The sequence below is a fragment of the Poecile atricapillus genome, chromosome 16 (assembly GCF_030490865.1).
Source record: "Poecile atricapillus isolate bPoeAtr1 chromosome 16, bPoeAtr1.hap1, whole genome shotgun sequence".
In the NCBI taxonomy this organism is placed as follows: domain Eukaryota; kingdom Metazoa; phylum Chordata; class Aves; order Passeriformes; family Paridae; genus Poecile; species Poecile atricapillus.
Window position 1 is genome coordinate 6,550,408 of NC_081264.1, and position 24,993 is coordinate 6,575,400.

At 43.1% G+C, this 24,993-nt stretch overlaps 1 protein-coding gene across 19 annotated transcripts in view; it reads left to right on the forward strand.

Annotated features, from left to right (window-relative positions):
- FBRSL1 (fibrosin like 1) overlaps positions 1-24,993 on the forward strand; it is a 503,429-nt gene that overhangs the window by 134,266 nt on the left and 344,170 nt on the right. For all 19 annotated transcript variants that reach the window (XM_058851229.1, XM_058851236.1, XM_058851238.1 and 16 more), the window contains exon 2: positions 406-606. In XM_058851229.1, the coding sequence (XP_058707212.1) occupies positions 406-606 (201 nt within the window). The remainder of the gene's footprint in view (positions 1-405; positions 607-24,993) is intronic.

Below are 24,993 nucleotides of genomic sequence, written 5' to 3' on the forward strand. Positions count from 1 at the left end.
GACTGTCAGCCCCAAGGGGCGGGTCTGATATGTTTTGTTCTCAGATCAGAAACAAAATAAAACCCACCTCTGTTTCACTTGAACAGTTTAAGGCTTCCCTTCAGGATGCTGATTTGCTCATGTGCTGTTGACGTATGGTTTCTGAATTAATCTGATGTGAGCTCATTTTCATACCCAGCTCCAGCGTCACTGAAATTAATCAAACACATAGCCTGGAGAATATTCATCCTAATCTAATCTACAATTACTGTTTGCATTGTGCATGCCTAATTCTTCATTGTAAGCCATCTCTGGAAGATACAGTCTTGTTTGTGTTTTTATTCAGTATTTATGCGGCTTAATGCTTCAAGGTAGCCACAAAGAACTGAAAGAACTTACCATTCTCTTTTTAAATCTCTTTTACAGAAGGACATGTCACTAAAGCCTCAGGAGCGGAAGGAGAAATGGGAGAGGCATCCAGGCAAGAAACCTAGAGAATCTGAAAACTGTGTATCTGCTGAGCCAAGTGAAAATGGCCATAACAATGATGCGGGGAGCTCGGAGAGAGAGGCAGAACGAGGCAAGGAACGGATGAAGAAGAAATTTCCCTTGAAGCTATCCAAACAGGTAGGGAAATACTTCTCATCTGAGGCAACTGTCGTGGTGTTGGCCACTGTGAGATGATGTCCTTGCTGGTAGGTGAGGTTGTCCATGTAAATGGCTTCTCTGGTAACCTGTGCTGGTGAAAACAAACTCTCTTAGAAGACTTGTGGCCAAGTGCACAGATCCTGTGTTGAGGGAAGGTTCCATAAGCTGAAGTGGAATCCAGGTGTACTGAGTAACGTAGGAAGGAAGGAGCAGATCTCCCTTGTGTCCTGCACCTTTGATACAGTGCAGTGGTTCATAGAGTAGGTTTGTGGTCCTGAACACAAGTAGAAATCGTCCATCAGATCATAGCCTCCTTTGGTTATGATAATCCTCCTTTGGAGGATTTGTGCTGGGCAATGTGCACCTGCAGGATACAAACTTCTATGTCCATCTCATGACTCGAGTTTCACTTACCCCCAAAACAGAGTGCTGAGGAGGAGTGACTATTCCAAGGATTTTAAAAGTGGAAAGTAATTTTTCAGGAAGTTGTGCTCTGGGCAGTCTTTCCTGTGTACCCTTCTAAAATGTGGTGGAGTATTAATGAATGAAGAGTTGTCATGCTGGAGGGAATTATTCCAGAGACTCCATCTGAGCCAGTGTGTAGAGGGTCAGGTGACAAAGAAAAGGCAGTGTGGCTGGCAGGCTCTTTATCAGTTAACTGCTGCTCAGCAGGAAGGTTTGTTAGTGACTCAGTGTGCATTCATGGGTTGGCAGTCCCCATGGCCCAGCAGCATCTCTCTGTGGACACTTTCCCAGTTGTCCTTAACAGGGTGCCAAGTGGCAGCCAGTGGGAACGACAGTGTACTTGACCTTCCAGCATTTGTTCCAAGCTAAGAAACACACTAAGATGAAAAAGTGGTTTTTATTCTCCATTTCTCCACCAGAAAAAGAGCTGTTTAACTCAAGCCACCTTCTGTTCCGTGAAACTAATCCTGTGTGTGTGCCAGACAGCCAAAGATTGAATTGTCCAGTTACTGGAAATGTTATTTCAGACTTACAATACTTAAATATTTAAAAAGATGATGAAGGTTATGTCTTGCAGCCCTCCCCTATAATTTCTCCACCACATACTCTGTGTTTCAGCATATTGATTTAAAAGGGCTCATCACATTTTAAGTTAGAAAAATGGTCTCATGGTCTGGTGAAAGTTGTTTCTTCAGTTCTAAAATTACACTGCAAGAAATGCAGTGCATGGCAGGGATTTGCATAGTTGTGGATGTGTGAGACAGTGGGGAGGTTCTCTCTTCCTGCAGGAGGAAAAGGTTGTCAACAGTGACATCTTCTACATGAAATTTAAAACTCAGTTTCACATAGCTGTGTCCACTAAGGGATTTCATGGCACTTCCATAGAAACCTCTGGGGTAGGAGATTTTGTTGTACTGGCAGACTCTGATTTCTCTCATACTCTGCTACCTTAGTTTATTGCTATATGAATTTTGAAAAATAAGAATGTTTTTACTTACTTCTTCTGAGTAGTATTTGGCTGCCATCAGTGATTAAATAGGGGATTTGCTGCCACATTCATAAAAACCTGAATTCAATTTCCATTGTTTAATTTTTTTTTAACCTGTAAGGATAGGTAACAAACTCTAAAAAGAGTGAGGAGCTTGCATAAAGAGTATAAAAGAAAACCTGTGATGAGTGACTCATTAATACATGGTGCCTCTAAATAAGTCACACTTAGAATTCCTCTCTTGTTGGAAAGGGAGGTTTTTTAAATACCTGCTATTGTGCTAGCTGATACAATTTTCACAAGTTTGGAAGTCTGTAAGGTTGATGAAAGTAGCAGCAAAATCTAAACTACATAAATAGGCTATTCTTAGTTCAAACTCATTATGCAAATGATATAGACAAGTTCAATAATTTTTACTTCTTTTTAGTAACCACAAAGTTCACACATAAAATTCTGGCATTTCCTGCCAAGCTGTCTAGACAAATTGGCTGTAATATTAAGTTTCCTGGAATTTGGGGGGGTGATTTTTGCATCTCAGGGTTATTAAACATAGGTTTATACCTAATTTGGATAGCTTACTGTAATTAATGCTAATTATACTGAGATGTTGCTTAGAAATTACTGTTCAATTTGAAGCTTTCCTTCTACTCTCATCTCTTCTCTTTACAATGCTACTGAATTGTCATCTTTTCTATGCAGCCTCCTCTAATAAATCAAATTGGGCATTATAATTATGGCATTCTGCTAATCCTTGTAGAGAGGTGCAAAGTGGTAAGCTGATTTCAGTGCCAGGTTGTCTGCTTTGTTTAGAAAATTAGATTTGTACTTCACTCCATTTGACAAAGCATCCAGATTGCTTTGCTCCTGAATATTTGGTTGTTCTGTACCTCAGGCTATGGGGAGAGGGCTGCAAGAACCAATCTGTCCTTTCCAGCCTATTACTCCCAACTGTGTATAAAAATCATTTAAACACATTTATCTCTTGCTGTAACTAAGCAGAGGGAGAAAAAGGCGTTTCAAGTAGTCTAGGTCCTTTTGTCCAAGATTTGTCAGAGTTTGGGGCTCAACACATGTACACAGGGAAGAGTGCTGACTTGAAACTGCTGTTCTAGGGATCACCAAAAGCTCTTGCAGTCATCAGGATCAGGTACATCAAGGAGTTGAGAAAGTGTTCAAAGCTGGGGTGTATTTTGGTGTAGCAGAGTGGCCTTGGGTAAAAGCAACCCCTCTGAAAGGCTGAAACTGCCTCCAGCACAGGAGCATTCCTGGCAGGTTTGAGCCACTGCCTTCTCAAAAGGCCCTGTCCAAAGTTAACCCAGTGGTTGGGGGAAAGGAATCCCCCCCAAAGTGCAGACAGTGCTGGTGTGGGAGAGCAGCCCCTCTCCTCTTTAAGGGATTTAAAGGGTGAGATTTATAATTTGATTAGATTAAGTAAGAGATACATATAAGATGAAACCTCTTAGTGCTCCCATATGTGTCCTATATTCTAGTTTTTGGAGAGTCACTCTTTGAACTTGGAGTCAGTCCTTGATTAACTTTAGTTGAACTGTTCTTCTCTTTTCTGGTTTCATTTTTGGAGCTGCTTATTCCTCTGAATGTCTGAGCACTGTGGATGTAGAACAGTTGTGATTTTGGGGTTTTTTACCATTTTTCCTGGGCTCTAGGAACCCATTGCCCTTTCTGTACAATGACCACCTTCTGAAAAGGCTTGGGGCTCATAGGAAGGAGTTGCTGGTATTTCCAGTTAGCTGAACCTCAGGCTCTCTGTTTAGTCAGCTTGGGAGCATCACAGTGTGTTGAATATATTTAGATGTTAAATGCGGCTGTAATAACACAGTGTTCTGCAAATAGTCATTTGTCACGAAGATTAGTGTCTTACACCTCCTCCTTCCTTTTCTCACCCACTGTTTAAATCACCCGAGATGAGGGAGAGTCTCAGAGAAGCTGAGGAGAGCAGGGTGGTGTAGCACGGATTTAGTGCTCAGAAATAGCGTGCTGGGTTTGGAGCCTGGGAGGAGAGGGCAGGGGGGTGAACACGGTCCTGTTGCTCCGGAGGTGACATCTCTGTGACTTGAGCAGAGCTTCCTGCAGGGAGGGAAAGCACAGCTAATTCCTGAGGCTCATTCCCTGCCCAGCCTTCCCCAAACTGCTGAGCACCATCGGGGATTAATGGATCGCCTTGCCGTGCCTCTTGCTGGACTGGAACTGCTAAATTGCATTAACAAGTTTGATTACCTATTCATGTGGTTTCTCTGTGATGCTCATCGTCTCGTTATCCAACGTTCATTAATGGATATAACACCCTCCCTGCCCCCCAGGAGGGCTGTGCTCTGGGTTACTGCTGATCTGAGCTAAAGGTGATACACTAAGTCATTTTTTCCATCCAGGATGCAAGTTGCTTCTTCTGATGTCTAGGTGAAAATTGATAGCTCCTTTTCAAGCCATTTACATACCCTTGGCCCCATTTGTGTGTGGTGGTGGTACTGAAAGGCTGTGGGGCCTTTTCCCAGACAGAGGGAAACGGTCTAGAAACTCATCTGGATAATGAAAGACTGTGGAAAATTTCCTTTGGCATCATATTGCTCATGCTGACAGTTGGGCAATGGGACCGTGTAGCTGCTTGAGTTCTACTTGTATTTTTCAGATAATGATAAATAGTATTTATCATGCTTGGATTTGAATCCACTGGTGGGCTGGAGGCAGTGTGTGCTCAGTGGTGCACAGTTCAGAGACTGAAATGTCCCTTTCTTAGCTGAGGTTCAGCAGCCACGTAGGAGAGTGAGTCTGAAAAATAACCTTTGGAGTCTTTGTCTTTAGCCAGAGGACATGGATATGCCTGTTCTTCCATGTCTTAATAATGTAGCATTTGGAAGCTGAGTTGTGTCTAAGAGGGTCTAGATATAACAGTAAATTATTCTGTTACCTTCAGTATCTCAGGCTACTAAAACCCAAAGAATTCTAGTCAGTCAGCATACAGGAAAAAAAAAAAGAAAAAGAAGAAAGGTTGCCTTTAATGTGGGTTTTGGGGATTGGTTTGGTTTGGTCTGTGCTGCTTTGGTGTTTGCATTTCACTGCTTTTGAACGCTGAAATTATACAAACTAGTTTCTTTTTGTTTCTAATTGATGTTACCCTTTTTGTTAGCAGATATTGTTATTTAAACGTTCTTTGAAACTAAACAACAAAGCAAGAGGAAAAAAAAGTCCATTTTCTTTTAATCAGCAAAATGTTGCTTAAAAGCAGGATCCATTTCTACCTTTGTAAGAACAAGAATGTTCAACATGAAAGCTCTCACACCCGATTTCTTTTAAGCGGGCATTTGTGTTGGCTGGGGGAGCAGGGCTGATAAGGCAGTGCCATTGCCTGGGTGAATTTCCTGGGTGAATTTCCTGGGTGAATTTCCTGGGTGAATTTCCTGGGTGAATTTCCTGGGTGAATTTCCTGGGTGAATTGCCTGGGTGAATTGCCTGGGTGAATTGCCTGGGTGAATTGCCTGGGTGAATTGCCTGGGTGAATTGCCTGGGTGAATTTCCTGGGTGAATTGCCTGGGTGAATTTCCTGGGGGAATTTCCTGGGTGAAGCCCCTGCCCCAGACTTTGGCTGTCTGGAGAGGAAAGCCGGGGTTTGGCTTCTCCCAGAGCTTTGGTTCCATCCAGAGTGGACGGCGCTGGCAGTGGAGGTCACTGGGCTTGGGGAGTCGCGGTGCTGGGCTCCAGCAAAGCCTTCCCAAACAGCAGCTCCCTCCTGAATTTATGAACAGCCTGGCTGGCTCCAAAGCTCCTGGTGAGGGTGCAGAGCAAGGTCCTGGCCCCGGGGATTTGGGAGGAGGCCCTTGTTCCTTGCAGCCACAGATGGCCCTGCCCTGCTCTCTCCCGCTAATCTGCAGCTGCAGAGGCTCCACAGCTGCCTGGGAAACCACTGGGGAGCAACGGTGCAAAGCACTGAAATGGGCAGCACAGCATCCAGGCATTAGCTTTGCTAATCCAAGGCCTAAAATCAGCCTCATTTCAATCAATAGCAATCTGTTTGCACTGTCAGGAGCTAATTTAAAAATCTGCTTTAAGTCCTGGTTAGGCACTTGGTATTCTGTTTTCGGGATCAAAGTAGAGGGAAGCAGTGGGCATAGCACAGCAGTGGCAGGAGGAGAAAAAATCCTTTGTAAATAAAAAGTGGATGTTTATTTTCCAAATGAAACCCTGCTATTACGAAGAAGTTGTTGTTTTTGCTAAATTTATCCAAGAATTCATCAAGATTCTGGAAGTGGCTGCAGAGCCACAAGAGGGAGAATTTTGCAGTGTGCGTAGTTTGTTTGAAATGCTGTACCAACTTTAGACCATTAAAGTCTGCATTATAGCTGTGGCACAGGTAACTTCATCATGGGATTGCAGCCACCTTTGGAGAGCTACAGCAGGGCTTCCAGAACAGATTTCTGTGACACACTGCTTCAGGAGCAGTGCAAAACAGTGCCATAAACCCTCTGGGAACTGTGACAGGAGGCGGCCTTTGCTTAAGCCAGAAAAAATGTATTTCAAAACCCTCTGCAGTTCTGGTAGGGAAACATAAATTGACGAGATTATGCTTAATAGAATTGTAGGGTGTCCAACTATTTTTAGACTAATGCTGAAGAATGAAACAGAAGCATATGCTGGTTTTTATTACACTGCAAATACTATTTTCTGAAGAGTGATGTAAAGCATGTTTTGGCTGGTGGAAGTGTGATATGTGAAAGAATGTGGCTTTATCTTTTTCACGGAAGAGTGAAACACTTGTCTGGACCAGTGGATTCCCCTTTTGTAGCTGACCCTCCCTTGTCAGTACTGCTGCTCCATGTGTGCCCCACTTGTCCCTGCTTTCAGAGAGCTCTCCTGATTCTTCTAGAGAGGCTCAGCTGCCTCTGAGTGCAGCTCCTTGCTGTGCTGGGCAGGGCTGGCTCACCTGGCCAGCATTTTACTGCCATGGGCTTTTCTGGAGTGGGGCACAGGCATTTCCTACAGGGGCAATCCAGGGGGAGCAGCTCCCACCGGACAGGACTCATCCTCAGCAAACAGGGGCTTGCAAACATGTCTTGAGCTGATGCTCCTGGTGGTTTCAAAGTTCAGACAGGTCAGAAAATTCAAGTGGTAGGAAGATAGTTAAGCCATGCCTGTGTGTGGAGAATCAAACCAGTTATGAGCTGCATGCTTTAAAACTCTTGCTGGTCACCTTTAACTTCTCTGCCTGCATTTAGATGACAGATAAGGACTTTGGGTCACATTTGCTTAAATTTAGCCTCAGAGAGGAGCAGAATAAAGGGAAACAAGGCTATCTTCTCTTCTCCATGACAGTCTGTGTGTAGCTGTGAATGAATCTCATTACAGCAGCTTCTTTTGAAAGGGAGAAATAAAAAGGAAATTTCATTGCTAACAGCTTATGTGGCATTAGATGCTATAAAAAAGGTTGTTGGTGGTCATTGGTTACATTGTTATAAAAGAAGAGCTAAATGGTCTGTAATTTAGAGAAGGGGATTTAATTACATGAAGTAATTTACAGGAAGCTATAACCACTTCTGTCTTTTTCTCTGTTGATATAATTGGTTGACACAATGCACTAAGTCCTCTTTAACTTCTTCCTTCGTCTCACTTTATTTGTATATTTCTTTTGGAGAAGGTATCAAGCTAGAGCACTTCTATTGGATCTTGTGATTTTAGCAAGTTGAAAAATGGAGTAGTGTGAGCTATTTTAATAGATTCAGAGCCCTGGCTGGAGGTTTTTATTGTACATCTCTTCATACTGTGGGACAGGACATGTTCCAGGTGTCCTGTGAGATGTGTAGAGACCTTATTCCTGGGTTCAGTGTGGATGCTGCAGGCCCTGAAGAACCCACAGTCTTTTTGGATGTTGTTTTTCTGATTTGGACAAGAAGCATCTAAAAGGTCACTTCTTTTGATTTAAGCACTAGCTGCCCAATGTTTTAGCTAACTTTGCAGAAGAGGCTGGGATGTGTTACCTGATTGTAGCTTCTGTTCCTCTGCTTGCACCACATGTCTGCAGTGATATTTGGGATGATCACAGGTATTTCTGTTGGTGTGAAATAAGCACAATTGATGCAGACAGCCAATATTCTTCTCCTAGCACACTTATCAGTATGATGACTAAACCATCTGTGCCTCTCCAGTCTAAATCAGCCGATTTAAAACAAACAAAATGACATCCCAATGTCACATGTGGTTGAGGCAGGATAAATACCTTTTTTCACGAGGTACTGTTACTTTCCTCGTGCAGAATTTGTCCTTGCTGACTGCTGGCCGTGGATCTCAGCTTCTGCAGGAGGCTGAGAATACCCAGTGTGCCAGGAGCTGTAGCAGGATTGCTTTGGCAGCTGCCAGTCTTTGCCTGAAGTCATTCAGTGGCACTGGTCCAGCTGACTTGGCTTTCCTTGTGGAAGCATATCAAAGATGATGCTGTTTTCCACCTCTCAGTTGCTCTCGCCTCCCAAACTGCAGCCTCGGGCAGTGTTACCCACACCCCTCAGCCTCTTTCTGTGTGGGTTCTTAAGGGAGATAATTTTCATACTTCTGCCTGATGGATGGTTTACATGAGCTGTTGAGAATATACACAGCTTGAGTGAGCACATCTTTGGTTTGAAGGCATCTCTTAGGTAAAATAAGCACTTGCATTTTTCCTGCAAGCAAGGTTATTAGTAGCTATTCAGGTGAATGCCATTGCACAATTGTTTTGGCAGCATCAGTCTATTTTCCCTTATGTTTTGTCTTAAAGAAACATAAAAATTAACTAAAGGCAGCAGGGGTTTGTGATAGATTTAAAGCTCTTCCAAACTTACTGGCTGGGAGAGTCCTAAGGTGTAGTTAGGTATCTTTAACTCAGGACGTGAAATATGTTATGTCTGTATGTAGGTTTTTCCAGCTATTAGCATTCTGAGTTGATTCTAAAATTTTTCTGAAGTTGAGCCTTGAAATTAATTTATTAAAAAAAATCCTAGCAAGGTTTCATGTGTTAATTTTAGGAATTATACTTGTAAACTCTCGTTATCATTACATGCAAAAGTTTGGGCTTGTTTTTCTTTCTGGTAGCTGTCTTTCAAGTTTGCTTTTTCTGCAGTTGGAATTGTTGAGATTACAAAGCAAAGTATTCTTTGGGTAGCTACTGGATTCTGAGTGTTGGTGTCTAAAGTCAATGGTGTAAATATGTGCAGGTTTTTTAATTAAAAAAAAAACAACAAACGTTTAGCTTTACCTTTTCTTCCCCATTCCACTTTCTTCTGGTTAATGGGTTTCAGTTCAGCTCCAGGGAAAGGAGCACAGGCTGGATTCTTCCTTCATCTGCAGATCCATTTCCAGTTAAAGCTGAAGATTAGCAATGGGTTTCACTTTGCTCTGACATTTTCTCTTACAGCTCTCCTTGACTCATTGAAATTAATACTAAAAACAAGGAAAAAATTCTTTCCTGTGGGAAATCTTATGCACTGGAATAATTTTGCTAAAAGAATCCAGAGATGAGGTAGTGGATCAAATAGGGAGTGCTGTCCAGGGCAGCTTGAAAATACCAGTGCCATGATGAACAGCCCTGTGATGCTGTAACATTGCAGCCTCCTGGAAAGTGGTACTTGATCTCATGAACTTGTTTTTCTGTTGGCTCTCAAAACTTTCAAGTGGTCATAGGGCAATATTTTACAGTTTAACGTGACATTTATTGGCTGTAGTGTCAGTCAGAAATATCTCCTTGGAGTTAGAGCTTCAGTCCTTTTAGGATCGAAGCTGGAGGTAGCTCAGCTGGACATTGTGGATATGGAGTCAATCTGCAGCTTTAACATGAAAAAAAAAAGAATGTTCCAGTTTCCAGTTACTTTCTAGCTCATATGGTGCAGTTTCAATGTATAAAGGTGTAAATGGGGATGACACAAAGAGAGTCATATTGCAAGTGGTGCCTGAACTGAGGGCTTTGAACTTGTTCCACATTTGTACATGTGCTCCTTTTCTTCCTGCTTCAGACTGCAGAAAGCCACGATATAAAAATAAACCAGTTATTCTTTCCTTACTGCATAGGAAATAACCATAACAGCAGAACAAAGCAGAGGTCTCACAACACAAACCCCGTTCTGCAGAGCTGGATTTGGTGTTTTCCCACCATGTGTCCATGCCCTCTGTCAGAGGGGCTGGCAGTGTGACCCGAAATGTTCCTGGGCCATGGTGGTGTGATGGCTGAGAGCCACTGGAGATTGCTTCCCCATTTTCGTCTCTCACTTTCCTTGTGACTGCCTCATTTTGTTCATAAAGCAGCTTGTAATTGAGTGTTTGACAAAGAAGTGTTTACAAGCAGTGTTTCTTGTGCATAACTGCCTAGCTGAGGGGAATAACAATTTGGGTCTGAATTTCAGCCCTCCTTTGTCACTGTCATATCATCGTCAGTGGCAGTGCTGTCTCTGCTTAAAGAGAAAGATGGATTAAAATTGTGCCAGGGCATGGCACCCGGGTGGGAATGTGTGGTCTGGGAAGAAGCTGCCAACTTTTCTCAGTGGCCCCTGCTCGTCTTTTGTCCATGTCCTGATTTTTGAGCACACCAAGGTGTGTGTGCTGATGAATTACCAGGTGTGGTGACTTCGGTGTTTTACATGTGGAGTCTGCTGTTTTAGGGAGAATTCTATTCTGGCCATATGAAATGTGAGGGTTGGAGTTCTGCCAGATTTTAAACCTTCTCTGGCCATTGTGTTGGGTGAGATGCTGTCCTAATATGTGTGGGGATGTGGTTGGAGTTCAGTCTTCATGGGCTGAAGCTGACAGTGCAGATGGGACCAGTGTAACCAAAATAAAAACCATGTTTAGCTTTCACACAGGGAGAAAGGTGCTCCAGGATTAAGCTTTTTTAGTTGAGGCAGCATGTGGGTGTTTCAACTGTCCATGCTAAAACCCTTCTAGAAATTCTGCCAACCGGGCAGGGTGTGAAGGGAACAGAAGCAATGCAGTTATGCATGAGTAAGGAACAGCTCAGGCTTTATTTAGATCCATTATAGGCCATTAGCAAAGGGTAATTTTTTTTTTTTCTTTTGAGGGGAGTGCCTTTTAAGGGGCTGTTTGCAGGACTTAGCATGCTTGTTCAGAAGGGATGGGAAGCAGCCATAGGGAATAAGCAAAGACAATCCCTGGAATCGCCCACAAGTAACTGGAGGCACGTGGAGCTCCAGACCCACTCCAGGTTGGGGGCTGCATGGGATGGTTCCCGTTACCATCAGTGCCAGTCTGTGATTAAAACCCTCACACAGAGTGAAAAGAAATAAATCACAGCATATGAAACTAAAGTCATGCAGTCAGGCATGAGTAAGAGTGGTACTCGGGCATTGTGGCCAATGAGATTTAACTCCTTTCCTGCTGCTGGGTGCAAGCCTGAAGTGATTTCTGTAGCAAGTCTGCCACTGTCACATCTGATTTTCTGGGCAGAGTTATTACTTACTGGTTGATACTGGTGTGTTGAGCAAAACCAGGCCAACAGTCACAGCTTTAGTGACAAAACCAGGAGAGGGTTAATGTGATGACTGCATCTGTGAATTGGTGCTATTGCTTGTCAGAGTTATTTGACTGTAGCAATGTACTGAACTGTTAAATTCCCGTACAAAGGTGACCACACATCCAGAGTGCTCTTTATTTGTCCTCATGCAAAAGCAGGTTTTTTGCTAAGACATCTTCCCAATCCCCTTAGCCTTGTTCTGAATCATCCTGCCACGTTGAGTAGCTCGGTAAATAAACAGTGTGGTTTTATGTGCCTGTACAAATGCTGGGTATTCCCTCCCTGTTTACCTGACTTGTCAAGAGCAGAGGGAAAAGAAAAATGTCTTTGTGACAGCTTTTTTTTTTTTTTTTTCTTTATAGCGAAGCAAAGGAATAAAGGGATTATTTTTTTTCCCCAGACAGTCTACCCACAGCAGCAGCACCAGGGACCTCTAGTAAATTGATCAAGGAACATATTTGACCTTAGGGCTGCTTGTTAGAGAACATGGTTATAGGCACGTTGTAATAGCAGATGTAATAAAGTCTGCATTGTCCCAGAGAAAAAAAAAACTCAGAAGTGTATTTTGTGGTGGGTTTTTTTTGTTGGTGTTGGTGGGGGTTTTGGGGTTTGTTTTTTTTGTGTGTGTGTGTTATTTAGTAAGAACTGCATTGTCATATGACAACCTTGGGTCATCTCAAATAGGCATAAGCCTAAGGCAGAGCCAAAAGCAGATATTTTGGAATTTAGTAGGGGTTTTACTGATCCAAGAAACAGGGAAATAATATTTTTCAGGAATTGGCTGTCTTTATAGTGCTTTGTGTTCATCCAACTATCACGTAGCTTTGTAAATATGATTTCAAAAACCCAATTTTATTCCTGCAGCTTTTGAGTTCTAGTTGCTTGAATTGCATTTTTTTTTTTTCTTTTCTTTGGTTATATAATTATCACCACTCTGGATCTCAGCATTTACTGACCTGCCACTGTACTCGAAGAATAGAAATTTATTTACAGTCTCACAATAACTGGTCATCACAAATGATAGTTTTTCTATGGGAGTGTTTCAGTGGCTTGAAATTTGGTGTGTGTGAAGTCTGAACACATGTATGTGTCCTTCCTGTGAATAAAAAAAATGCAGAAGAGGATAAACTGTGTTGGGAGTTTCTTCCCTGTGAGGGTGGTGAGGCCCTGGCTCAGACTGCCCAGAGAAGCTGTGGCTCCATCCCTGGAAGTGCCCAAGTCCAGGTTGGATGGGGCTGACATTGCCCCCATAAGGATTCAGTTCGTTGGGAGCCTAAATCTCAGTGACTTATTGATGCAATATGCTCCTCGTTCACTTCAGCATTTACACAAATCCCACATACCAAGTTTACTCTGATTTCTAGTTTCATATTCTGATCACTTTCACTAGGATAAATGTCTTTCTTCTACTTTGATAGATCCAGGCACATAAAATGTGCAAGCTGTTTTAAGATGTTTGTTGTGCTCCATTAATGAGACTCAGAATAGGATTTCTGATCATTCCAGAGGCTTCCTTCTGTGGCATCATGTGCTCATTTTCCTAATGGTTATTATTTATTTATTTTGGCAGAATGGCTGTAACTTACATAGGCAATATCAGGAATTTGTAGTGCTTCAGCTGCATGCACTTGCAGGATGTAGGAAAGGAGAGGATTTTTGCAGCACTCAGCACCCACATTGATCAGGTGTATCCTGTCATTCAGAGACCTGTGGAGATGTGATGATCCTGAGGTGGATCTGCTAAACCTGCTAAAAAGCTGAAGGCCTTTTCCACTTGCTTCTTGCAGCAAAGGCTGCTAATACAACTACACAAATGGGAGTCCTTAGTTAATTCCTGGTTAAGTGTTGACACACTTCTTGACTTGGAGCTTGTTCTGACAGAATTAGGATTTAATGGGTAGAAGTCAATCTTTTCTGTCTACCTGTCCAAAAAATGGGCTGTTCCCAGTGCTGAACTACATATGTTAAAATAAAAATTAAGCAAGCAATACATTCTTTTTCACTATCAGATAGTGTCTTTCACCTAGTAGTCACTCTGTAAAGAATTAACTTGTACGTGGTTTATTTCTGTATTGAATACAAATCTTGATCTCTAGCATGATGGTATGCAGTATCTGAGTTAGGTTTTTTTTTATGTTTCCAGACACATATTTTAAAAGCCCTTCTCCTCAAAAAATAACTCTGTCTGGGAGAGGAGGAAAGACCATATTCCTGCCAGTAGTGCTAGTTGATAAAGCTGTTGAGTTTAAAGGATTTGTGCTACTCACTTGTGTTACTAGATTGTTGGGCAAGAGGATTAGTTGCTCAGCCATCTTTTGTGTGTCTGCTTATCTGTAACAGGGAGAAAATAATTTTTACTTCGTTTTTTAAATGTTTGCAATACACAGAAGAAAAGCGGCAGGGGACATGATGATTATTACCATACAGGAGAATGCAACACTATTTTTTCAACCTAAAGAAGGAAGAGAGGAGGTCATTGCTGTAGGAGTCTGGGTCTTGTGAGCCTTAAGTTGTGGAACCTCATCATCCATAGGCTTGTCTGGATTTGGAAATAGCACTGGCACATCAGCTCAGAGCTGACTCAGAGCACAACGAGCTGGTTCAGACAGAGGACATGAGAGAAGTGACTCCATCCAAGTCAGTATTTCTGCATCATGCCAGATGAATGTGCCGGGTCAGGTGCCCAGGATGGATGCCAGCATCAGGTTTCAAGGGCTTGCTTAGAGGTGCTGAGCACTGTTCAATGATTTAATCCAGCAAGAACCTTGCAGAAAGCCCTGGCAATTGCTGAGGATGATCTAATGCTGGTATTAATCATCATCTCATGATTGAGAACTAGGTGTGAGTACTGAGGGTGTTTCCACAGTACAAACCCAGGCGAGGATCTTGATAGCAAACTTGCTGAGCCAGTTTTTAAGCCTAACCATTTTCTTTTTCTTGATTATATACCCTCTAAAAGTCTTCTAGGGTGAAGAACTGGTTAGAAGTACTAAATGTGTAATTTTGTGGTTTTTCTGTCTTTGGTAGTTGCCTTCTTGGGTAGCTTTAGGAAGGAATAGATCCAGTTAAGGAAGTTTGAAATAGGGCTCAGGTATGTAGTGTTCTGAAATAGCCCCACTTGATTATGAGCTTAGAGTATGAAATGTACATAGAGCCGATTGCAGTGAGCTAAATAGGCTTGCCAAGAAAAAAAATAAGTTCCTGCAATTCAGTGTTAATTAATTTCTTTTATTCTTCCCAGAAGTGGCATTTGTTTCTGTGCTGCCCTTAGCTCAGAGACCCACACCTCCATCTCTTGTGTGGTCTTCTGGTCCTCCTGCAGTGAATGCAGGAACCCTTTGCTTTCCTCACTGACCTCAGGTGGGAAGTGGCAAACGGAGTTGTCAAGGTCTAGCTGGGTGTGAGGGTGGCAGATCTGTGCTTCAGGGGGTTTGGCATCCAAAAGATTTTCCCTAACAGAAGATGGAAGGGAAATAGCAGCTGCCAGTGGGTTGTGTTGGCACCTCCGGTGTTGGTGGCTTACATTCTGTTTGCTGAAGCTAACTGGAAAATATTCCAAATTCTTAAAATTCTGCCTGCCCAGCAAAATCCACAGGGAGTGTGGCATTCCTAGGCATGGGAATGATTGTCTCATTTAGCAACAAGTTGCGACTACTCAGCAGCATAGGCTTGAGCAGAGAGGAAGAGCAGGAACGCAGGCCCGTGGGGATCCCAGCTTGTTAACCTCGGCTGCCTTGGGCTCTGCTGCCTCCCGTGTGCTACCTGGAGGGAAATGCTGTGGGTGCATTCATCCATGTCACAGCCCAACCTTGGCTGTGCTTTGTAGATGTTCCCTTGGAGCCACTCATGTGGAAGTGGGACAGTTGGGCTTTATGTGAATGCATGTGCATGTCTGTCAGGTTTACTCCTGCAGCTTAACCGTAATTCATTACATAAAGCCTGTTTGTCACACATGACTTTAAACATCCACGGGCCAGTCTCATGTGCTAACTCCAGTGTTGGCTTTAAACACGGCGAGGAAGGGACTGCAGTTCACCTCAGGTGTAAGCACAGAGGATGAGGGTGGCCTGTGATGGGAATCTTGCTCCTGACCCAGTGCTGTACCTGCCTTTGTTGAAGCACCAGAGGTTCAAGTGACTTGCCAAAGGTTGCAGAGCAAGGGAGCAACTCCACTGACATTTGATATCAGGAGCCTTCTGCTTCCCAGTCTGCTGCTGATTTACACTTTCATCCTTCAGTACACATAACTGCTGCTTGAATTAAGCTGTGACACATCTTCACTTCAGTGTAAAATTATTTCAAGTTAGACCTTGCAAAAGGAATGTCGTTCCTTCCGCAAACACGGCGTAGGTTCAGCCCGTTCCCACCTGGTCCGTATGCTAGTTCAGCAGTACTGATTAATAAATTACAATTATTGAGGTATCAATTCATCATGTCTGGGGCATGGTGTTGCCTGTTCCACTGCATTGACCGAAGCCGTTTGCTGGCTGCTAATGTACTGCGGTTTTACTCTGTCTTGTCCCGTAATGATGGGATCCCTTGTACCAATTTGAATCCTATTAGATTGCAATTAATTTCTCTCTGCTGCAAACTGAGGCTGAGTCAAGTGCTGTTCAGTGCAGAGCTTACAACATGGATATATCACAAGGGTGAAGTGCTAAGAACCTAGCCTGAACAATTTTTTAATCTGTGCTTCATGTTCCCCAACTTCCCTAATGGCACTAATTAGCAAAGCAAATTCCTTGCTTTGGGAGCACGAGTGTGAGCAAGTGAGGAGCAGAAAGATATAACTGGTTTGAGAATGAGAATCAGAAAGGGGGGCAATTGCACAAAATCGTTCTTGTAGGGGAGGGGTCTCTGCCTTGAGGTACAAGAGGTTTTTATTTCACTGCAGTGGGACATTCTGCTACAAGACTCGTTGAGCTGGCTTTGTTTCACAGCAAGTCATTTAATGGATGGAAAGTCCTGCTACAGGATCCATGAGGAGCCTGTTCAGGCGTTGCTTTGATGTTCTTGGTAGGAGAGCGCCTGGGCAAGGTTGGTGCCGTGTTAGGATCGGTGTTTCTCAGGCTGTGCAGGTGCATTGAAACCCCTCTCTGAGAGGGGACAGCCTCAAGGCCTCGGGAAGTCTCTAAGTGGTCTTCCTCAGCTCTGATTCTGTAAACATCCTGAGGATGCCAACACACAGTGCAGTCATCTGGAGAACAGCAAAAGTAAAGTTGCTTCATGGAAGAAAATTTAAAAAAACCCATCTAGGGACAAGAACCCCCATCTGTCCCTCTTGATTGTCAATGCAGTGCTGGAGCTGTGCTTTCAGTGATAAGTAAATATGTAAATGTCAGCATGCAGTCACAAAACAGTGTTGTTTTACAGTTCAAGTTCAGATTTTGGAGAAGGAACTTGATTGCACCATCACAGTGTGGTTTCTACTGGGTAAATTGATCCTTGGAGGCAAACTAGATTAATACTAGGAGGAGACAGATTTAGAATTCGTTCTTCTCTGTGGTTTCTATAAACTGAGCGATACTTCTGGGCTCTTTGTTGCTCTAGCAATTTTCTCTCTGTTGGATGATGACCCTTTCAATAAGTGGTCATCCACATTGAATTTTTCTGACTCAGAGCTTAAAAAACAGGGCTTTTTATTGACTATAGAATTCCCATACTGTAGCTTGACCTCGCTGTCGGCTTTCTTTGGAGACTATACAGAGATTTCAGCTAATGCCAAAAGAAGCCATTCACCTTTTAAGCTTTCTTTTCCCTGGCTCATAATCTACATCTGAGCAAAACATAAAGTATTGCTTATCTCCCATCTGCAAAGCCTCAGTAAGCTCTGGGCTACAGGAGAGCTGCCCGACAGCTGTGACAGCGCTCTGCAGCACCGGGAGCTGCCACAGCCCTGGCAGAGGCGGCTCTTGGGGCAGGCAATGGCTCAGCAAAGTGGGCATATTGCTTTAATTTTTCTTTACTTATAGAACCACTCACATTGGAAAAGAGCTTTAGGATCAAGTATTGCATGTAAGCTTTGTAAACTTACTGTCTTTTATTAACTTACGACTGCTGTCACATGTGACACTGAGAGCCCGCTGGGCTCCCTTCAGGAAAGGGAATGGATTTCAACTCTGTGTAAATCCAAACAAGAAAAAGAAATGCTGTTACATATTACTATTTGCTGTTTGTATTTGAAATCTCACATTGTATTTGTTCAAATTTTTTTGTTGTCTTTTCACTGAGAGTTTACAGCTCTCTGGGGATATAGCACAGAAAAGATATTTGGGGTAGGATAGGAAGGAGAAGGAATGAAGGAGAGGATGCAAAGAAATTAAGAAAGCTTCTACTAAAGTATGATTCTAGTATTGTTTGTCAAGCTGAAATGGTTTTATCTTTCATTTTGAGGCAGGCACTTTTCATCTGCTGTTTACCTCCTTAATTAATTTTGTTCTATTGCATATTTATACTGTGTCTTACTACTGTAAGTAAGTGGCTAAAATACTACCTCTAAGCAAAGCTTCTTGAAATGATTAAAAGTTGATGTTTATGTGTACTTGTAGTTTTGGGGTCTTTCCACTGGAAAGAAATATTTCACCCTAATTTATACCACATGAAAATCCCATTAATCATAGCAAGAAAGAAAGGTGGTTTCTCGAGTGAGGTGTGAAAGGTGTGGGTCATCTCTAGATCCACACATGACCTTCAGCAGGTTAAGGTATGTTGCTCCCCACTGTTCTATGTCTAAAGCCAGGCTATAACACCTTCCTATTACACACAGAAGCTGTAGGTTAACATTTTGTGACCATTATATATTCCAATCTTGCTGAGACTGGGGTAGCCTATAAAAAGAACCACTCTAACCTTCCATGTGCTGGGAGTAGGAATTAGACTTTCAGACTCCCTTCAGAACACACCTAATATGAAGCTATTAAATCTGCATGTCAGATTACAAAATAATGTAAATTGGTGGATGTTGGTGGATGAAAGGTACAGATGGCAGTGTCTGGACCCTGTCAAAGTGCTATAAAATCAAGCTTGGAAAAATGAAGGTTTTGAGAGTACCTTGTTAGGTTTGCAAGGGGATTTGCTTTGAATTACTCAGTGCTGTTTAGCAGAGGAGAGGTGGTAACTTTACAACTGCACCCATGGGCTGAATGCAGCCTGCAAGATATGTAGGATTTTTTTGTCTGTACTTGGAAGATATCTCTGCATGATGGACCCCTGATTTACTCCTAAAATAAAGAAATCTAGGAGGGGGTAGGTCCATCAGCCCGACACAGGCTGATTTGTGCTCTCTCTGGTGAGCAGTACTGCTTGGGAAGGGAAGTGCAGCATGGCACAGATCAGCACGATGAGATGGAGCTCCAGGGAAGCGGAGCAGGGCAGGATTCCATCCCGGTTCCCAGCTTGGAATGCCGTATTTCCCCACCATGGCTTCCTGTCTGCTTCCTCCTCCTGAGAACCGCTTTGCCTTGCAGGCTGCTCCAGTGGGTGTTGGAGACTGACTTGGAGCTGGCTGCAGTCAGAGGAGTTATTTTTACAGTTTACATTGCCCGAGGCTCTGACCTGTGTTCCCCTCCTTGCAGCTCCCCCCGGCGTGCCAGGGATGTGAAATCCAGAGCATCTCCCAACGTGCACTTGGCAGTTTGTGTCTGTATCTCTCCAGATGGAAGGGCACTGGGGGTTCTGTGCATTGATTGCTGACCCTTTGAAATGTTGGCTCTTCCAATTGCTTGAATTTTTTATAAATATTAAGTCTCTGCATAAATGATCTTGTACAACTTCTACAAAGCATAAAAGAGGAGAGGTTAAATTGAAAATGAGGTGTATTGGACTTCAGAGCACAAAGATAAATACGTATTTAAGTTGAAGTTTAAATGAATAGTTCCTCTGAATATCTACTAGTGGGTTCAGAGGGTAATTTTTTTCTTAACCTTAATATGTTCCACTCTAGCTGTGCAGATCTAATTAGTGTGAGCAGCACTGACAACTGTGGCACTATCACTGTGCAGGCAAACTGGGCAAGGCAGAAGGAAACCAGAGTCAATGTTCTGGACTTTTTCCCCATTTGTCATTAAGTTTCATTCATCTCAGTCCTGGCAAGTTGCTGATGTTCCCTGTCAGTGGCCTGGCCAGGGAGGATATTCCATATGCTGCATAAACCCAGGATATCCCTGGAAAGGGTAGGCACTCCAAATATATTGCAAGGTACTAACTCTTGGATTATTTACCTTTGTTTTGGTTTGTTTTTTTCTTTTTTTGTTTGACTTTTCTTGACCTACTGGTTCTTGGGATAAGTGATGCATGAAGACAGTAAGTGATTGCCAATCTTGTGTTGTCTTTAGTAGTTTTTTTCTGGTGCACCTTCAAGGATGTGGCCATCTCCAATTGTTCCTCTGCCACTTGGCATGTCCTATTTGGCTTCTTACGAAAGCACCAGAATTTACACAGATCCATCTGTGTTCTTCTCAGGGGCCCTATTTGGAAAATACATTTTCCAGACAGGAAGTTTTCAAGAATACTGCTGGGTACTTTTACAGTAACACATACAAACCCCTTATTAATATCCTCAAAGTGCAGAGGTATTTTCAGATCAGAGATGGATTTAAGATGTTAAAACAACCATTTTATCATGTAAGAATTAGTTGATTGTGATTTCTGCATTATTCTAACATCAATCACAACTGTTTGCAAGTCATCACAATTGTGCAGCTCTAGCAAAAATGAAAGTTAAGCCCATGGCTTTGAGAATTCTTGTGTCTTTGTTTCGTAATCGGTCATAAACTGTCTTAAAAAGATAAACCAATGAAAGATTTGGGTTTTGATCTAGAGATAAGGAATTCCTGTATGCTGGTTGCTCAGAGTTATCAAACCTAATTCTCAGAATCATAATATTGTCCTCAAAATAGATGATACTTTAGCATAAAATATATAAATCTGAATGCTTGCCATATAGGTACATAACTTTTAAATCCTGCAGTTATGAGGGCTGTTTAAAAGGCTTTGTGGAAGGAAGAAAATTTAGACTTTTTCAGATCCCAAGACTCCAGGGTGTTGAATTTGAGAAAAATCTACTAAATATCAGAAGACTGCCAACTCTCTTGAGTTAATGACTGTGTTCTCCTGTCACAATGGTTGTGCTTCATTTTGCATTATAATGTTGTCTAACAGCAAGTGGCACTTCTGATTCTTTTGTAATTTCCAAGCAAAACGCTGTTTGCAAAATAAACATGCTGAGCATTTCCTAAACCTAATGTCATCAGCAGAAGTGAACTGCATAGCTGGGTCAGTTCTTTGGTGGAACAGACATGGGTGGCTTCTCTTAATAGTTGCTGCACAGATGTGAGCCCCAAATTGTTTTCTTCCTTCTTTCAGCTTGAGCAGACTGCAGCTGTGCTATGTCAATTTATTGCTGCGCAGTGGAGAATGAAGCAAAACCTTCCTACTTTGCTGCTTTTCAACAGAGTTGACAGTAAGACAAAGCAGAATTGCTGTGCTGCCGTTCTTGGAGTGCTGCTCTGGTGAAATGGCCCGAGGATGGCTGCCACACCACGAGGTCTGAGCACCAGCTCAGGACAGATCTCATAAAGGGAACTGAGCTATTTCTCCTCTGTATCACCCCTCCTTAAGGAAGGGAGAGAGGGGGGAAAAAAAAAAGGTTTTGCTTAACCCCTACTGCTGTGGATTGTTCTATTATTTAATTAAAATAATAATCTAAATAATATAAGAATATATTATGTATTATAAAATATAAATGAGGGAGGTGGCAGGGTGGGCAGTGATGCAGGAGCCTGGTATTCCTTCTCTGCATCTTTTTATGCTAGAACAATTCAGGCTAGAAAGTCATATATGTCCAACAGTAAGGCTTATATAGCAGCAGGGCCAACTTAATTGGGATGTGATCAGAGAGTTGTTTTTTTTGCCAAGCCTGAGTTTCTTCCCCAGAGAAGCCTTCAAAATTGAAGGCAAATGTCATTAATGAGCGTGGTTGCTGTCACCTGTTCGTTTATGCCATGAAGTTTATCAGCCTTGTGTTTGTGAAATCCTGCCCTGCATTAGATGAAAACCTTGAAGCTTGAGTGCAGAACATAACTCATAGTAATAATCAAGTGGCCACAAAATTTACCTTTTGCCATCAATTTCTTAGTCTTCTGCAAAAAAGTTACTATTGCAGTGCTGCAGGTGGGGAAGCTGAAGGCAAGGCTTGTGGGGAGGGCTGGATTCACTGTGGGTATGCAGCAAGCAAACCCAGCAGGGACAGAAGCAGCCCCAGGCCCCCTGTTCTCATGGCTCTGGTGGGGACTGCATTTCCTCCCTGTTACTGAGCCTGCATTACGAGTGGAGATAACTTTGAAGAGCAAAGCCACAGGAGAGCAGTCAGCCATGCAGTGGTATTTGAGTTTGTTCCTACACATGGGCGATAAGTGCTGGTAGTTAGATAGCACTGTAGGAAAACTGCGGGTAAACGTTGATTCATGTGTTTAAGGGTATCCGCTGTGTGCGCGGGGGAGGTACTGAAGTTGTCTCTGCGTGTGTGTAGGAGGGATATTAAAGATCCAACTTGTCAGGGTGTAAATTCATGCCAGAATGAAGAAAAGACAACGTTCCAAGTGGAGGCTTGCTGTATGGTTAAATTCCCGTGGTGCATCGGGGAGACAACAAAGGTGATGCAAACCGAGCACTGAGGTTGGGTGATGCAGAGGAACTGGAAAGGAAACCACAAACCCCTGCTCTGTGCAAATGAGAGCAGTAGTGGCAGTGAAGATTAGTGCCTTCTGAGAAAGCTTCAGTGGTAGGCACTGTAGAGGGAGTCCTGTCTGCAGGTCAGGGTGCTGGGCCTGCTGGGCTGTTGGTAAAACTGAGCTAAGACACAGGAACTGTCTTAAAAATTTGCATGTAATCTGCTGAACTTTCTTGGAGCAGAAGTTGTAGAAAGAAAAGGGAACTAGGACAAAAAGCTAGTCAGTAACCCTGAGAGAGTGGTGCTTGTAGGTGAGGTTTCTGTTATACCTGTAGAGCACATCCCACTTGGAAGGACCAAATGGCCCAGGCTCTCTTCCTGTACGTGATGATCTTTTGGTGACTTAATATTTATGGCATGAGCCACAGGCCATCCAAGCCAGTCAGACCTAGTCTGGGAGAGCTGAAAATATGACAGTCTGAGTAAGTAGCATTTGAGAGTATCAAAGAGCTATAATAATGTGGATAGCATTACATTAGAAAACCAAGGTGGGAGGATTACATGAAAGCAAAACACACAGACAGGCCCCAAGGGGAGACCATCCACCACAAAGGATAATTTCCTATGGGATTCAGACCCAAGAGCACATTCCTCTGAGGCTGCTTTAAAGCATCCAGGCAAGACATCTGAGGAGAGAGAAGAAATTCATAATGCTTTTCTTAAACAACTGTGTGTAGCTGGAGCAGATGCAGCAGTGCCTGGTCTACAGCTCTATCATTCGTCTGGACTCCTACATGTTTTCCTCCCTGTGATCTCCTTTTCAACCTAAGAAGGATGTTTTTGAGATTTTTTTTTTTTCCCTTCAGGGAGAGAAGAGGGGAAACATCTTTCATCTGTGTTTTGGTTTTGTTTTTGCTATGTAGGCAGTGCTGCAGCCAGATCCAGGCTGTTCCCTGGGAATTGCTCTGACTTTGCAGGACGGTGGTGTTACCACAGCTTTTCCCACAAAACTGGAAGGGTTTTCAAAGTGTCTTCAGTGCTTAATCCTGGTGGTTGATAACCTGAATTCAATAAGCAGTGATTTTTGTCTCCCCCTCCCAAGTTAGATGCTGTTTATAGCCCTTTCTCCCAGACATCCTTTGGAGTAAGTGAATCCCACACAGACTTGTGTGCATGCTTGTACATGTAGTGTCTGTATGCACTGCCACAAAGGGTTATATACAGTCTTGGACAGGGCAGCTTTAGACTCTTTGTGAAGCTGTTGCAGTGCTTTGCCCTTTGGTGTTTGTGTGAAGGGCCAGGAGGAGGATGCTGGCTGTATTTCCCTTTTTCCCCACTCCAGTCCGTGATGGAAACACAGCAGGTCCATGAGGTGCTGCTGTTCCACACAGTGCCCTGGCAGGAGGGTTGGGGTATGTGTGGCACAGGTTTCTCCTGTGACAGCAGGACCTGCTTGTGGGCTTCTGTGCACAGAAAAGCTGTAGTTGAGTTTGTCATTTCAGCTTCAGACCTCTGGGAACAGAGAGACTTTTATTATGGGGAATGTGCTGGGGAAGGAGCAACAGCATTTTTTAAAAAAAAAACCAGTCCAGTTCCTCTGCGTGACAGTAAAATATTCAGAGAAATATGTGCTCTTTATGCAGTAGGCATCCTGAAACAAGGCATTGGCACCTCTATAATACAGAAACTGGAGCAAGATGTTTGGAAGAGACAGATAGACAGCTGGTTTGTGCCCAACTTGTGGTTGTACGTAATCCATCACTGCCAGGCCTGAAAACAAGCAGGAGCTCACAGGCACTGACTTCCTGGCACTGTGTCTATTCAGCAAAAGCTCAGTGGTGGCACAAAGCTTTTCAGGGCTGTGGAGAGATGCAAACAATCCCTTCATTCTCCCTTTGCTGAGGAAGCTGCTGGTAGGTGGAAGCAGCTGAAGTCTTTGGGCTGCTGCAGTTCTGGAGGAGCTGAGAGCCAGATGATTTTCCCTTTATGATCAATCTGCACCACTGGCCAGCTGGTGGGATAAGCCACGATTTCAGGCAAAAGGAGAATGAAGCAGGAGGATTTGGCTTGGGGCAGAAGGTTGTGTTAGAAAGTTTCCTAAAAACTCTTTTACTGTTCTTGCACAGAATTTGTTGTTATTATTATTACTTCAGAAGCCTGTAGTGTGATAAAAATTCCTTCTGGCCATAGTGCCAATGCTGTGCCCTCAGTGGTGATGACAGAGCAGTCTGTGGGACATGCAGATATGTCTGTATTGAAATATTGAAATACCCATCTTATTGCCATGAGTCTTGGGACCAATTTGTTCCTTGTTACCTCATTGGCCTGAATCCCATAATTCAGGTATGGACACCTGGCTTTCTTGGAGCTTATTGGAGACCACAGTTTAGACATCCATAGTGTGTGTTGTGTGTGAACTGAATTTGGTGGCTGGATTTTTGAGGGTTTTTTATTTTGAAAATTGATGACTTTCTGGGTGATTTTTGTTTCTCTAAGGACAACAGTACAGCCCTTGGTGTTGTGTGGTTCAGAGCATGCTGAAAGCAGCAGAAAAGGTGCCTGTGGACTATGTAGGATTTGGAAGCCAGCCAAACACCACTTTATTGCAGATTTCGTGTATTTTTCTTATGATGATTGCTACTGGATATATGTTCAGGCCTGCTACTGATTAACAGCCAACAGGGAAATATCCTCTTTCCCCAAAATTGTTAATGATTTGCAAGCTGGTGCTCATGTTGGGAGAGGTTT